The sequence below is a fragment of the Lepidochelys kempii genome, chromosome 1, assembly GCF_965140265.1.
Source record: "Lepidochelys kempii isolate rLepKem1 chromosome 1, rLepKem1.hap2, whole genome shotgun sequence".
Lineage (NCBI taxonomy): Eukaryota > Metazoa > Chordata > Testudines > Cheloniidae > Lepidochelys > Lepidochelys kempii.
The window spans coordinates 101,597,907-101,613,308 of record NC_133256.1 but is presented as its reverse complement, the minus strand read 5'-3'; the positions used below and the strand labels follow the sequence as shown (position 1 = coordinate 101,613,308).

The following is a 15,402-nucleotide window of genomic DNA, read 5'->3' as shown; positions in this document are numbered from 1 at the left end:
AACTAGCACTCGGCTGAGCCCTCAAGAGTTAACAAGTTGTTAATGTAGCCTCACAGTCTACAAGGCAGGCACCAAGGGAGGGAGGAGACACAATAGACACATGTCAGTGGCTGCAAACATTCCCTGCAGAAACTGAACGTGACGATGAACCCATGCTATCCCACTGAAGTGCACACTCCACTTTCCAAAGTGCCAGAGGGGGTTCATGTGTTTGTGAGACAGACACACACAGTGGGTGTGTGTGTGTGAGAGAGAGAGAGGCGTGCATTTCCCCTTTATGCTGACCCAACTCTAAGTACACTGCCTTTTTAAGTAGATCATCAAGTTGAGACAACAACTGCTTCCAGCAAGCTCCGTCAGTCCTGAGCCCTGTCCTGTGCCCCCACACCCCACTCTGTCGAGATGGGCTACACGAGCAGGGGGCAGGAGCGGAGGAGGGGGACACCCTGACATCAGCACCCCTCTTTCCCCCCACCCCCTGTACAGCAAGCAGGAGGCTCCCAGGAGCAGCTCCAAGGCAGAGGGCAGGAGCAGCACATGGCAGTGGGAAGAGGGACACCTGAACTGCCCAGCAATTGATAGTCTGCTGGGCAGCTGCTGCACAGGGAACTTAGGGAAGCTGATGTGGGGCTGCCGGTACACCCTGGTTCCAAGCCTCCACCAGCTAGCTCCAATGTGCTGCTCTTTCTGCAAGCTGTGGACAAAGGATGCGGCTGCCAAACAACCTTATAAGGGAGCATTGCACAACTTTAAATGAGCATGTTCCCTAATTGATCGGTGATCATGGGTGCTGACTTCCCTGCTTTCCCCTGGGTGCTGGACTCCCCTTCTGCCCCGAGCCCTGCCACCACTCCACCCCTTCCAAGAGGCCCAACACCTGCCCTGCCCCCATTCCAACCCCTGCCCCAAAGTCCCTGCCCCAACTCCACCCCGTCCCTGCCCCTATTCCAACTCCTTCCCCAAATCCCCCCCTGCCCCGCCTCTTCCCCACCTCCTCCCCTGAGCATGCCGTATTCCCGCTGCTCCCCCTCCCTACCGGAGCATGCTAACACCATCAAACGGCTGTTTGACAGCAAACACTGGGAGGTAGACGGAGGAGCAGGGATGCAGCGCGCTCAGGGGAGGAGGAGGTGGGGAGCTTGGCTGCCAGAGGGTGTACAGCACCCACTAATTTTTATCCGTGGGTGCTCCAGCCCCAGAGCACCCACAGAGTGGGTGCCTATGTCAGTGATGTAACAACGAAATGACATTAACCGGTAGATGTTAAGTGAGGAGTTACCGTATCAGGCAATGTAGCAGTTGCTACTAAAGTCAAATAAATCTGATCATTTTTCATGAATAGGGTCCATCGTTTTAAGAAATTACCTGTATCTCCTGAAACTAATGGACTTGTTTAAACCAGTCACTAATTTGCACACTGATATCAGTGGAAGCACTGTATGTGAAGGGACAGCAGGATCAGACCCAATTATGATAGTAAATTAGGTTTAAATTCTCCAAACTCTAAAAATAGAATGTTTCCCAACCAAAATGAGGTTTGTCTTATTGTCTTCATATTATAGCTAATGAATTCAGAGTCTGTATGGCTAGGAATGGACTCTAAAGTCAAGTCAACTAGGCCTGTTTAAAGTGCTTCCAATGCTGTATTTTCTGCTGAATAAAATGAATGCCAGTAGCCCAGTACTCATGAGCAATCCTACAATAAGAAACTGGAGAAAACAATATCTGCATGCAAACATTTAAATTTTCAGCCTTCCAATGGATTATCATGAAGTGAAAAAATGATTTCACAAATATTTTGGTAGTAGTGGCCTCTCAAATCCAGCACTAATAATACAGCGTTAGCTGCAATGTAATTTAATAGTGCCAACTCTCATCAAGCAAGTTGATTAGCTGGCTTAACATCATAAGTATTTTTAAATCATTGTTCTCTTTCAAGTTTCCCCTTCACTATCGCAGCTGTTCAAAAACAAGTCTTTCATATGGATAACAAACAAGTTGTGTTGTGTTCCTGTTGTCCCAACAACACTTAAGCCTTACTGGGCATTACACTTCTGCAGAAACATGGACAAAAATGAGAAATATCAGGCTAACTGGTTTTGCTGCTTTCAAGTCTGGACATCGTAAGTGGCTGTGAAAAGGAACTGTTTCATTATATACTCATGATACTCATTTTGCCAGTATTCCTGAGGGCATTCTAAGCCAAAAAAAGTTAAAAATTCTGTGCACATTTTAAAATTCTGCAATTTTTGTCAAATAAATGTGACTGGCTGCACCAAGTGGTGAGGCTGCACCCAGCCCTGAAACAGCACAAGGACTGGGCCTTCCCCAGGGCCCTACCCCTCCATACCAGGTGCACCAGATGTGGGTAGGCATGCTCAGCAAGGCAGGATCGCAGTATAGGGGTTTGGGGTGGGGAGATCCAGGTGTGTGTTAAGCGAGTTCTGTGTGAGGCAATCCAGGTGCAGGTGTCTCCATGGGGGAATCTGGGTGTGTGTGAGGAGGGAATCCGGATGCACTGGGGCTTGTTAGGAGGTTCTGGATGCAATGGTAATGGGACACTGCAGGAGGGTCCCAGAGAAGGTGGTTGGGGCTCAGCAAGGGCAGGTTTGGTTGTGAGGGGATAGAACTCAGTGGGGGGGTCTGAGTGTGAGGGGGCTTAGTGGGGTGCAGATCCAGGTGTAGCTGGTCGGGGCTCAGCGGATTGGCTTCTGGGTGTGGGTGGTCAGGTACAGGGAGAGTGGGGCTCATTGGGCCATAGGCGGTGATGCTCAGCAGGAGGGTCTGGGAATGAGGGGGTCTGGATGCATGGGGGTTGGGCAGATGGGGGAAATCAGCTCCCTGTACAGTGATCCCTTCCCATGCAGCTGCGGAGCAATGGGGGCAGGAAGTGTGGGGGAGGGGAAGAAGGAAAGAGGTGAGGAGGAAGTGCTTGCAGAGCTTCCTGCACCCGGGGAGAAATTTGGGGGAGGGTCTGACCCAGCCCCACATGCCGTGCTGGGGAAGACGAAGTCATGTCGTCCCCAGCCCAGCTGGGATTAGAAGCTGAACCTGACGCAGAATAGGAGCCAATAGCCGGGTCTTCCCCAGTCCCGGCCCCTGCCGCACAGTGATTTACCTCTTGGCCAAAACATACTTCCTGTGGCTTCCCTTTGCTTCCCCATCAGAAAGTAATTTTTCTGTGGGGAAGTAAAGAAACTGGCTGAAGACAAAAACTCTGCACATGAAGAGAGGTGCAGAATTCCCCCAGGAGTATGTCAGGGACTGAGCTGTCTGTCTGCTGTCATTGTAAATGAGTTTGCTGCATCTATTTAAGCACAATAATCTAAGGACACGTCTACTTTGGAAACTTGCCAATATAGTAGTGTCAGTTCAGGGTGTGATTTTTTATGATTATTTGTATACTAGCAAAAGCCCTATTATAGATATTTTCCCAGTATAAAGCCATCCCAAAGCCCCAATCAAAATATAGAAGTCAGCGGAGTTCCACAAGGGATGAACTGGGCCTGCAGTGTCCAACATCACACTCTAATTCTAAATCCTGCAGTAACCATGGCGTATACATGCACCAGAAAAAGGGGAACTGGCACAGCTGAAACTAAGAAAAATACATTTTTTTAAACTGCACTATGAATTTACTAGAGTAAATACATAAAATAAAAACTAACTGCACCCTTCGCAAATCCATAAAACCAAACATTTTTGTATGCCTCTATAAACATAATGCATACACTAAAACAAACTTGATATCCAATAGCTTTGCTATTTCTCCTCTGTCTCCCCCAGGCTTTATGCTGTAAAATAATTAGTCCTAAGTAATTAGGACTAAATAAATGTCATGTTTGAAGTGAATTTCAGCTGTTTGAGCTATTTTCACACAAAAATTGTTGACAACTCTTTTAAAGCAGAAAAACATTTTTTCCCCTGACCAAATAATCCCAAAGTGACCAATCAGACCTTTCAGGGGGCGGGGGCTTAAAATCACTTTCCCACAGAAACTAAATATACACATTACCTGATTCTCTACTGCTTTCCACCTTGTGTAATTATGGCTGTGCAAAGAGGGTGCAAAATGCTACCAAATCAGAATGGCACCAGAAGAGTCACTTTCCAAAGGAGTAAAGGTCTACACAAGGTGCAAGACAGGGCAGAAACTGACCTTTAAAGTTATGGCCCAAAATGGATATTTTTCCCCAAAAAGTTGTGAGTGAAAGGGGGATTGAATATGACAGTGCCTTTGCAAATTAACCACAGTGTCTGCAATACAGCTGGGAATAAATCAGACTAAAAATTTCAGCTCCAGTAGAAAATTTAGTTTATTTTGCAGTAATCTTTGAAAACACACTAACTAAACAGTACAAAAAAAAATAAAAAGGTATTGTTTGGTCACACAGACCAACAAATGGATACACCACTAAAACTGAAATATAGAAAAGTAGTGCCCCATCGTTAATATTTTGCATGTTTTGTGATCTTCACCTTTAAAAAATGGTATTACTACCTTGTTCACATTGCATAGCGGTTTTGGATTCAAAAATATTTATGTATGTTTACACTTAATATTTGCAGAATGACCTGTTCTGAATCATGTAGGCCTCATGTAGGAATAGCTCTTTTCTAATGCTCTCTTTGGCAAGTCAAACAAGCCCTTTACATTTAAGGAAGGTTAATGTAACTGATGTTTAACTGTTGGAAATTATTTGTACTCCTGTTCAATTATTTCTTTGATCCATGAAAAAACCTGTGTGCTCATTTCCATCATAACATCATCTGCTGTTCGTCCTTTCACTGTCATGCCATGGTTTGCTTTTTCAACCCAATGAATTTTTTTAGGGGTCTTCATTTTGCTTGCCACACCTTCCAATAATTTCTATAAAAATCAAGAGGAAAAAATTATTATATGCCAGAAATCATGTGGATCGTAATCATCATTTTGTCCATCCTAACATAACAAGCAGCAGCAGAAAATGCAAATAGAATTCTGAGTGCATTTAAATGAATTGATAAACAGATTATGACATCGTAATCCAACAGTATAACCTCTTCAGAGTACTTTGCCCAATGTTAGTCACTCACATGAAACGAAAGTCCAGAAAACAAAGAAGGACACATCTATCTGAAGTCTTCTCCCATAAGTCACTGAAAGCCATCCATTCCTGCTGCCAGTGGGTCAAAACAGCAACAACAAAATGGAGGAACTTTCACAGACATGTGAAGTCCAGTCTCATAGGTCACAGCAGATAATGGAATATCAGTATAATAGTTTTAGGACTAGCTCCTACTCTGTAGGACAGGGATCGGCAACCTTTGGCACACGGCTGCCAGGGTAAGCCCCCTAGTGGGCTGGACTGGTTTGTTTACCTGCTGCGTCCACAGGTTTGGCTGATCGTGGCTCCCACTGGCCATGGTTCGCCATTCCAGGCCAATGGGGGTTGCAGGAAGCAGAGGCCAGAACATCCCTCGTCCCGCACCACTTCCCGCGGCCCCCATTTGCCTGGAACAGCGAACCATGGCCAGTGGGAGCCACAATTGGCCGAACCTGCGGACACGGCTAGTAAACAAATTGGCCCGGCCCGCCAGGGGGCTTACCCTGGCAGGCCGCAGGTTGCCGATCCCTGCTGTAGGATTTTCCCCAATGCAAAGGTTATTCAGAGGATAGATGGACTTACTTCACAGACCTAAGAATTTTCACAGTAAGAGTGTATACTCCAAGCACTCTATATGCTTGCTATTCTGTTGTAACCACTCGTTAAAATGTTATGACATGCCAGAAACACTTCCTAGGCCTGGAGAGTTAAGTGCACATAGTCCTAAGTCATAGCAGGATTTTGTAAGGCTCCTGTAACATACATCCCGAATCTGATTTACATATCTCTCCTTTTCCCCATGAAGTAGATAAGATAAACTCCAGACCTTGCTGAACATTACTTTCTGACTGTTCCTTGCACTTGGATACTTTTGTGGAGTTTGGTTTGCAGAACCCTTCCTCCACAGGAAGAGACAGCACCACTGAGCAAGCAAACTTTGCCAGAAATATTTTTATTTGTCCTGAAAAATACACTGACTTTATTGATAGTACAGCACAGTATACACTTTGTGTAATCTGAAATGGGAGGGGAACTAAGATTTCTTTAGAACACCCAGGTAAATTCTCCCCAAGGCCTTTTTTTAAAGTAATACTTGCCATTTGGTGCTATCTGGTCCATTCAAAAGGCAAACAAAATTCTGTTCAGAGATATTTTTGGGCCCAAGGATAAGCTATCTGTAGTAGGGATGACCTGGCAATATCCAGGGAAGGTGTGATATCCATCAAAAAAGCATCCCAACTTTTTAAATTTGGAGGTAGAGTTCCCTGCCTGGAGCTTCTTGCAGCACATCAGTGGTTGGAGAAGACTGTCAATTATCACCATCACCTTTGGATACTAGTGCTAACCACATTTGAACAGTTTCCTATTTCCTCCCCTTTATAACTCAACTCACTTTTTCACACATCTCATCTTTTGATCCTGAGACAAACAGCACAGGACACTTAATAAAAAATAAATCTTCATCCCGGAGTTTGGACTGAAGCTTTGGTTGATGAAGTGGATAAGATAAACATATCAGACCGTGAATGAAATCCTCATTGTCATCCTGGCTAATCTGACGTGCCACAGAGACAGCGGCTCGTGAACCCATCGAACGACCTATCTCCCATTTAAACATAAAGAATAAAAATTATGTTTACTATCACATCATTTACATTCATACTGAGAATCACTATTCCTAAAAGTTATCCAATTCAGTGTATGTTGTAACACTAATATGGCATATACTCTACAAAATGACTATGAAGGGGCAACTGAGGGACTTTTGTTCACCAGGTCATTGGAGACCACCATGCAGAATTTTGGCGCTGTCAGATAATTGAACTGGGGGCACTTAATGATTTTACATCCATGATAAAGAAAGCAACAGGGAATCAGAAAATGGAATACTTTTTTGGGGGAGTGGGCAAGGGAGCAGGATAGAACGACAAGTGGGCAATAACTCATATTTAAGTAGGATGTATGAAGAATGCAGAAAAACTAGATTTCAGGACACTTGAAATACTATAGAACAATGGTTACTATATTCTTGTTCCACAAGGACATAGTATTGATTCTTTCCAAGCTGCCTTAGTCGGTTAGTAGTAAAAACAAAGTTCCTGTGACCCACACTTCAAATCAGGCCAAGATATACACAGTGGATCTATTTCAAGTATCTGCTCTACTACTTTAAACTCCAGCTTAAACATATGGATACAAACTGAGATGATGAAACCTGTATGAGGTAATTCTATGAGTGACAACATGAGGTCATCAAGGTATCTCCCCCAAAAGAAGCCATGTTAGCTGATGGATCACGTTTTTTAATTGAGGTTCTGTAGATGGCTGGATTAAATTGTTTGTGAGGGCTGTTGGAGTCAGAGGGGGTTTGGTTTTGCCTTTAGCTTAATGGGAGGAGAACTGGAGATCCTGGAATCATGTAAATCCTACTAACCCCTAGGCAGGCGCAGTTACCTACAAGACGACCTGGAGAAAAAGGTCTGAGTACTGAACAACAGCAAGAAGAGCTAAGATACCAGTGGCACAAGTACTTTCACTATCCGTGCATATATATATATATATATGTGTATTTTTCTTAGTTACTCAATATTAAAGACATTTGTATATTTGATATCCAATTTGTTTTTAGGTTTCCTTTATACAAGGAAGCACATTTAGAACGGGTATAAGCAGGTACTATTCCACTGGCCTACACCATGTATGAAATCCTTCCCCTTTGATAATGTGTGTGTGTGTAAGTAAATCCATCTTTTCTATTGTTCTGCTACTGCATGCAGTAGCAGAACATGTACAGATGGGGTGAATACTTAAATGACATTCAGTTTACCATCCAGTGTACATTTTATTAAATAAAACTTGAGTTGTGTATACTGTCAAGTTACAGATCACTAGAGACAGCTTGTCATAGCCCTTTCCATGCAAATCCAGGATCTAATATGGGTTTCATGTGGCTAAATAAAATGTACACAAACATTAAACCGTATAAAGTGACAAAGGGTAACTTTTAGAACTGGATCTTATTACTTTATTATAGATTTTCGAAACTACAGACCTTTATATGGAAACAGTTTTAATAAAGAAAAAGCTAGTTTATTTCTATATATAGTCTGGAGTTTGACAGCTAAAGACAAAAAGTACTGGAAAAAGTAAGATTATTGCTGAGAATAGATTGTAAAAGTAATATTGCTAAGTACTACTGTTCTGTATATTACATGTGTTATTTACGAGTATTGAGTGTCAGGTAGTTAAAGGACACTATCAATGAAGTACTTAATTGGAAGTAGATGGAAATCATAACTGATCATCTGATTTCAATCTCCCTAGATATCCATCCATATTCTCCCTCAGTTATATCTGTATCAAATAATGGGTCAAGTAACAGATTAAGACATAACTGCACAGAGGCCTCGGGAGCTATGGGGTTCATGGCCTTTGCATCAGTCCTGAGGACTCACAATTTTCCCCACCCCTCAGGAATGGAATAATTATACAATGTACTCTTAAAACCACCATTAGGGTTAAGATTGTAAACAAAGACATACATCCCTCCCCCTTACCTCCAAGAAAGACACCAGAAAGTTTATATTCACCGGAGGACTTTAAATATTCCTAAGGAAATGAAACAGCATTTTTCATTTGTTTAAAAGACAGCATTTTAAGATACATGATATAAAAAATTGTTGTAGCTGAAGAATCTGAAATTGGACACTTCCCCAATAAGACAGTCTATTTATTTATATGTAATGTTTCTTCTCCTCACTTTCTCATACCCACAAACAAGTACTTCTGCAATACTTTTAAAGCAAGAACAATTTAATAAGCCCAATACTCACAAGCTACCCTACAATAATACACCACTGTGTAAGGTAAAAAGATCAATGTAGTGAGGGAACTTTTCAATTTCAAATTTACCAAAAGATTATGAATTATAAATAAAATATTTTTTAAAATTGAGAAGTATCCTGCCAGTGTTCTCTAAATAAACTTTCAATACAATATCATATTTCCGATTTCCTAACCAACAATCTGGTTAGAAAAACAATATTATTGTGTATTTTTAAAGAAACTTCAACACAAAGCTCCTCAGAAGGCCTGCATTAATATCAGCAAGATCTAATTTCAGTAAAATAGAGTTAAAACACAACATATAGAAACAACTGTGATATCAAAGTGCGAAGGGAACCTCAGAGGGCTGGACTGTGCTCTTGTCTTATTCAGCCAAAGAGGTGAGTATGACTCCCTGACTCACTTGCTAGGCCTACCTGAATCTTGGGTGTGGGTCTGACACAGTGTGTCCGGAGAGCAGGTGCTGCAAGGTATGGACAAAGTTTTGGGTCTACCTCCTACCTAGGGTTGCCAACTTTCTAATTACACAAAACCGAATACCCTTGCCCTGCCCCTTCCCCAAGGCCCTGCTCCTGCCACTTCTTCTCCGAGGCACCGCCACTGTTCACTCCATCCCCCTCCCTCCATTGCTGGCTCTCCCCCCACCCTCACTCACTTTTACTGGGCTGGGGTAAGGGTTGGGGTGCAGGAGGTGAGGGCTCTGGAGTGGGGCCAGAAATGAGGGGGGTCAGGGTGCAGGAGTGGCCTCCAGGCTGGGATAGGGGGTTGGGAGTGGGAGGGCTCCAGCTGAGGGTGCGGGCTCTGGGGTGGGGATGAGGGGCTTGGGGTGCAAGAGGGGGCTCCGGGCTGGGGACAAGAGGTTCAGAATGTGGGAGGGGGCTCAGGGCTGGGGATTGGGTTGTGTTAGGGCATAAAGGCTACAGGAGGGAGTTTGGGTGCAGGAGTGGGATCAGGTTCGGGAGGGGGTTCAGGATGTGGGTTCCAGCCAGATGGTGCTTACTTCAGGTGGCTCCCGGAAGCGGCCAGCATGTCCTGCTCCTAGGCGGAGGGGCCAGGGGGCTCTGCATGCTTCCCCTGGCTGTAGGTGCGGTTCCCGGACAATGGGAGCTGCGGAGCCGGTGCTCAGGGCGGGGGCAATGCACAGAGCCCCCCTGGCCACCTAGAAGCCGGATATTCCGGCTGCTTCTGGGAGCCATGCAGAACCCAGGCAGGTAGGGACCGCCTGCCTTAGCCCAACCAGACTTTTAACAGCCCAGTGAGCAGTGCTGACCAGAGCTGCCCAGGTCCCTTTTTGACCGGGCGTTCCTACTCCTACTCTCTGGCTAGCATAGCTGGCCTGGGCAACAGGAAGGCAGGAATAACCTGTACCCTTTCAAGGGCTTTACTCACTCCCACATTCCCCAGGGCTGAAAAATAACTGAGAGATTCTTTGAGGATCTTCCTAAACACTCAATCTAGTCTTGAATGATTATAGTAGAAGGATGTCAAATACAACAAAAACTACTTACACAAGAAGAGGAGGAAACTAAAAGAGCTTGGCTTGTTTAGCTAGCAAAACAATGCTAAGAGGGAATATTATTGCTCTCTATAAATATATTGGTTGGAGGGATAAACACCATGGAGGGTAAAGAGCTATTTAAGTTAAAAGAATATGTTGGCACAAGAGCAAATGGTAAAAAAAAAAAAACAACAAAAGCAAAACAAAAAAAACCACCTGTCCGTAAGCATAGGCTGGAAATTAGATTTTTAACCATCAAAGGAGGCAAGGTTTGGGAACAGCCTCCCAACAGAAGTTGTGTGGGGGAAAAAATTCGTTAGTTTTTAAGACAGAGCTGAATAAGTTTATGAGAGAGATTTATGACTTTTGCTTGTGGTGACAAGGGGCTAGTCTCAGCAGCCCTAGGGGTCACTTCTGCTTCTAATGTCTTATGTTCCTAAAATCTCATGCTTCAGGGCTTTAGTCAGCCACCAGTGGGAGTCAAGAAGGAAATTCTCTTGCTCCCTCTCCACCCCTAGGTACTCTGTCTTTTTTTCCTCCACAGCTGAAGATAAGACACTGGACATGGAGTGTCTAGATGCTCTGAGGTGGTACAAAGTATTCTCTCTCGGGTGCCTTGCTGATGGGTCTAGCTCACATACTCAGGTTTTAACTGATCACCATTTTTGGTGATTGGAAGGAATTTTCTCCCAGGTCAGACTGGGGACCTAGGGGTTACTCATCTTCCTTTGCAGCATGGAATGGGGTCACTTGATTTGATCAGATATACCCAGATGATCCGAGCAATTCTCTGCATTGGTGGTAACCTGGTCCCTCCTGTTCTTGGCCTGTGGCACACCATAATTTAGTCTTCTAAAGTCTGTAATACTTTGACCTAATTCTGGCTGTTGGGCTTGGTGCCAAGGTGGCTGGAAGATCTGTGATACAGGTCAGACTAGATGATCTGGTGGTCCCTCCTGACCTTAAACTCTATGACAAAAGCATTTTAATACTTAGTAGTGACAGGAAATGTAGTATGCAAAAAGCATATGATAGCTTAGGTGGATTTTAATAAAAATTAACTAACAAATAGCCTGGAGTCTTGCTGTGACTCTAAAATTTCCAGAATTTAAAATGCAATCTGGTCTTTTCTTACCACAACTGTTTTATATGCTTTAGTCCTATAAGCAATGTTAAGGCCTTTACAGGTAAATCTCAAGCACAAAAGTCCACGGGATGCAAGATAGGCTACCAAAGAAACTAAATGAGAGAAATTCATATCTCCTCCAGCTCCATGAGTAAGAATCACTCCGTGTGTTAAAATCTTGTCTGGGACAGAAAAGATAGCGTCTAGGTATTTATTTCCAAAAGGTATTTTCACTTTAACCTAGAAATAAAAATAAAAAAGAAAGAAAGAAATATTTCCAGTTTGTACATTCAGGATATCATGCCATAAATAATTTGCAGTTATCACACTGTTCTGTGCTCTGATGCAAAAGGAATGAAGGATGGTCTTGCTATTAAGGCAATGTACTAGCAGGCAAGAGATCTAGTTTCTTCTATTCTTGTTTCAGTCAAAGACTTCCTGGGTGACATGGACAAATCATTAATCATTCTGGAGAAACTGAGACAGCTGTAAAACGAAGATAATAATGCTTCCATAACTTACAGGGGAGTAGTGAGGTACAATTTGAAATAAAAAAAAGAGAGAAATATATTGTTGTCAGCTACCATAACAGCCTACTCTCTCATTTTTTTTTTAAAACAATAACAGTTTCCTATTTCCAGAAAATTTCTCTCACCCATGTGTGGAGCCATTTGCAGAATCCATGCAGGTGAAACAGTAAAGATAACTATACAAAGAGTGCTTTAAAATGAACAAAGTCACCTGAGGAAAAAAACGAACCTGGCTTCTTTCAGTATATTAATTTTAGGCATTACATGTAACTACAATAGGTAAAAAAGGTTTAAACTTTAATTTTAAAGTTTGAGAGACTCAGATATTATGGTGATGAGGGCCATAAAACACTTATATGAAATAAAATATTTATTGTATTCAATTTCAAAGAAACACAAAGAAAGCACCTATCATATGCTTTAGGTGCCTCTGGCAGCTATTTAAAACGATGAAACATGAAAGAGGAAAAAACCTATAAGTTATTATACATTATAGAAAAGGGGAAATGAGGAAAAATGCACCACTCTTCCCTACATATGGTCCTTCAAATAATGTCTCCTTTCCCCAAAAGCCTTTGTAAAAAGATACATCTTGCAGCATCCCATGAAGATCCATACATTTCAGCTATTTTGGACTGGGGGAGTAATCTGGGGCAAATGAATTTCAAAATTGAAGAAATATGCCCTGCCAGTAGCTCCTTCTCTTTGCACAGCTGCCAAGTTTAATTCTCCTACTTTGACATTTTATGCAAATTATTTAACAAGCTAATTTGTACATTATATGCAAATTATTTGCATAAACCAGAATCATGAATTTATGTTCAGTACTGCCCTGAGCAGCGCTGGAAGTGAGGCATGGAGCTGAACAAAACCTGGCAGTTCTGGCTGATGAGGAGTGCTCACTTGGGGTGGCTAGTGGATAGCTGGGTACCAGTGGGGGAATTTAAGTAGGAAGTTAGGTGGATGGGTGTTGGGACTGCTGGAAAATGAAAGGATACTGGGGGTTTGGGGACTGCCGAGAGTCTTGACACTCATGAGGAGGCAAGGGATACCGTGGCTGGGTGGGAGCCTGGTGTAGAGGTGGGGAGCCAGGGACCAGTATTGGGCTCTCACCTTGTGCTGTTGCTGCACCTCCTCCTCTAGCTGCTCATTCTTGGCCTTGCTCAAATAGAAGGTACAGCAAGAAAGAAGGCAACTAACTGCCTTGTCCACAGGCACCTCTAGTGAGTGACCAAAATACAGAGCTGCAGGTAAATGCCTGTAGCCTTCCCACAGCTCACCTGGACAAACGACATTTCAAGTAAGATGTATGAATGCATGACATGGCTATCAAAAGCATGACTGCAACACAAAATGCATGTTGGTAGCCCCGTCTTTTGTGTATGGCAAGGGAGCTCCACCTCCAGAACTTCCAGTTCTCAACTACAGCAGTATTGCACAAGGTGAGAGGTGATCTCTCAAGGCAGAAAAAGTGCAGGCCATTTAGAGCTGTGTAGGTCAATTCCAAAAGCAGGCAGTGCAGATCACAAAGCACTGGTAGCAGCTCACTGTGAAATACAAGTATCTGCAATTTCCGGGTGGACTTAAGATACAGCCCCAAATAAAGCACAGTGCACTAATTGGTTAGGTACTTATATGGAGCCACTACTATTGCATCTAGCACCTCACAATCTTTTGAATGTATTTACAAAACCCCTGTGATATAGGGAAGTACAATTTCCATACAAAAAAGACTAAATTATTTTCCCAAGGTCACGCAAGAAGTCTGTGGCAGAACAAGGACTTGAACTCAAGGGTCCTAACTCCCAGGCTAGTGCCAAGTGGATTGAATACTGGACCATCCTTTCTCTCTCAGTGAAAATAAAACCATGAATCACAATAGTGAAGTCTGCACTAAAAAGAAAAATATGCAACCTCTTTGGCAAATGGAAACAGAAAGGGGAAAAAAAGGCAGGTGAAAGCTAGTTGTCCATTTTAACAGAGCACCAGCAGAATACTGCAATGTTTTTGGTTCAAATACAAAAGGGGAATATTTATTCATTCAATAATTCTCTCTCATTCAAAAATCTCTCATTAAATTCTCATTTAGATCCAGGGATAATTTATTTTGATTTTTTTGTAAGTTTGTTTATAAAACCTGAACTCTGAGCTAAATTTGATCTGACAATTTCCTTTTAGTCTCTTTAAAGATGACAAGAAGTGCAAGATCACCACCACCAAATCCCACCTGCATCTGAAAGTCCAACTGATACTCTACAGCTCGGATTTATCCCGTCTAATAGTTTACTTCAACCTCGTCAAATAGCCAAACAAAGTAAGAGCTATTTCAGCAAAAGCAAAATAAGCTAGCAGACTCCGCTGCTTTACAGCCTGTAAAAACTCCCGGCGTGCAGGAAATGGACTTGCTGCGAGGAAGGAAAACGCACCTCTGTATAATCACCCATGTGGCTCTGAGGGGCAGGGCCGTTTGCCCTTCAGAAAACACCAGGACAAATCTCTGTCATAAAACGGGCTTTTCTATCTTGCACCCCTAGGGCCGCACGAGCACCCCGCGGCGTGCAGCCCCCTCTGGGCAGGGACGGGCAGGTGCCAGGCACCGGCTGCCAGCGGGGAAGCCCGGCTCTGCCACAGCCACTGGCCGGGGGATGGTTAATATCCAGCCCCGCCCCGCAGTTGCGCCGGTCGCGCGGCCGCCCCCGGGCCCGGCTCTGGGCCCGGCTCTGGCCCCGGGAGGGGTGAGCGGGCCGCCGCGGGCTGGGCTGGCCGCAGGGCGGGTCGGTTCCGCGCCGGCGCAGCGCTGGCTCGGCTCGGGCTCGGCTCGGCGCGCCCCGGACTCCGCGCCCGACTGCCCCGTATACCGCGGCGGTTACCGCCGAACCGGCTCCTTCTCCCCCGCGGCACGGGCCGAGCCCCGGCCCCGCAGCGGCCCAGCCTCGCCAGCCGATCGCTGTAAGGAGCATGCGCGGGCGCGGGGCAGGCTGGGAGTTGTAGTTCGCTCTCAACGGAAACGAACCGCTGCCGGGTCACCGCGCGCGCATCCCCCCATTTTATCCGCCCTTGGACGGCGGCTCCCCAGAGTGCGGTGGGCGCTCGCGCGAGGGTTGCCAAGTGTCCGGCTTGCGACCAGAACGCCCCGTCGAAAAGGGAGCCTGGTGGCTCCAGTCACCGCTGCCGACCGGGCTGCCGGTTCCTGGAAGCAGCAGCGTGTGTGTCCCCGCCCCGCTCCTATGCGTAGGGGCAGCCTGGGGTCTCCACACTCTGCCCCCCCATCCCAAGCCCCGCCCCTGCAGCTCCCATTGGCTGGGAAATGCAGCC

The 15,402-nt window shown here is 44.7% G+C and overlaps 1 protein-coding gene across 6 annotated transcripts; it reads right to left on the bottom strand.

Moving 5' to 3' along the window:
• Positions 1-4,298: 4,298 nt before the first annotated feature.
• On the bottom strand, positions 4,299-15,062 carry TEX30 (testis expressed 30). Of its 6 annotated transcripts, none has more exons than XM_073349003.1 (5): positions 14,958-15,062; positions 11,567-11,797; positions 8,645-8,696; positions 6,481-6,686; positions 4,299-4,870 (listed from the first exon to the last, which is right to left on the bottom strand). In XM_073349003.1, exons 1-5 carry the CDS (start codon positions 15,045-15,047, stop codon positions 4,697-4,699), a joined length of 753 nt encoding a protein of 250 aa, XP_073205104.1. In that variant the 5' UTR covers positions 15,048-15,062; the 3' UTR covers positions 4,299-4,696. The 6 variants fall into 6 exon arrangements, with proteins under 6 accessions (XP_073205104.1, XP_073205112.1, XP_073205095.1 ...); XM_073349011.1 differs by having other exon boundaries at positions 14,514-15,032; XM_073348994.1 differs by having other exon boundaries at positions 14,946-14,965.
• Positions 15,063-15,402: the final 340 nt, after the last annotated feature.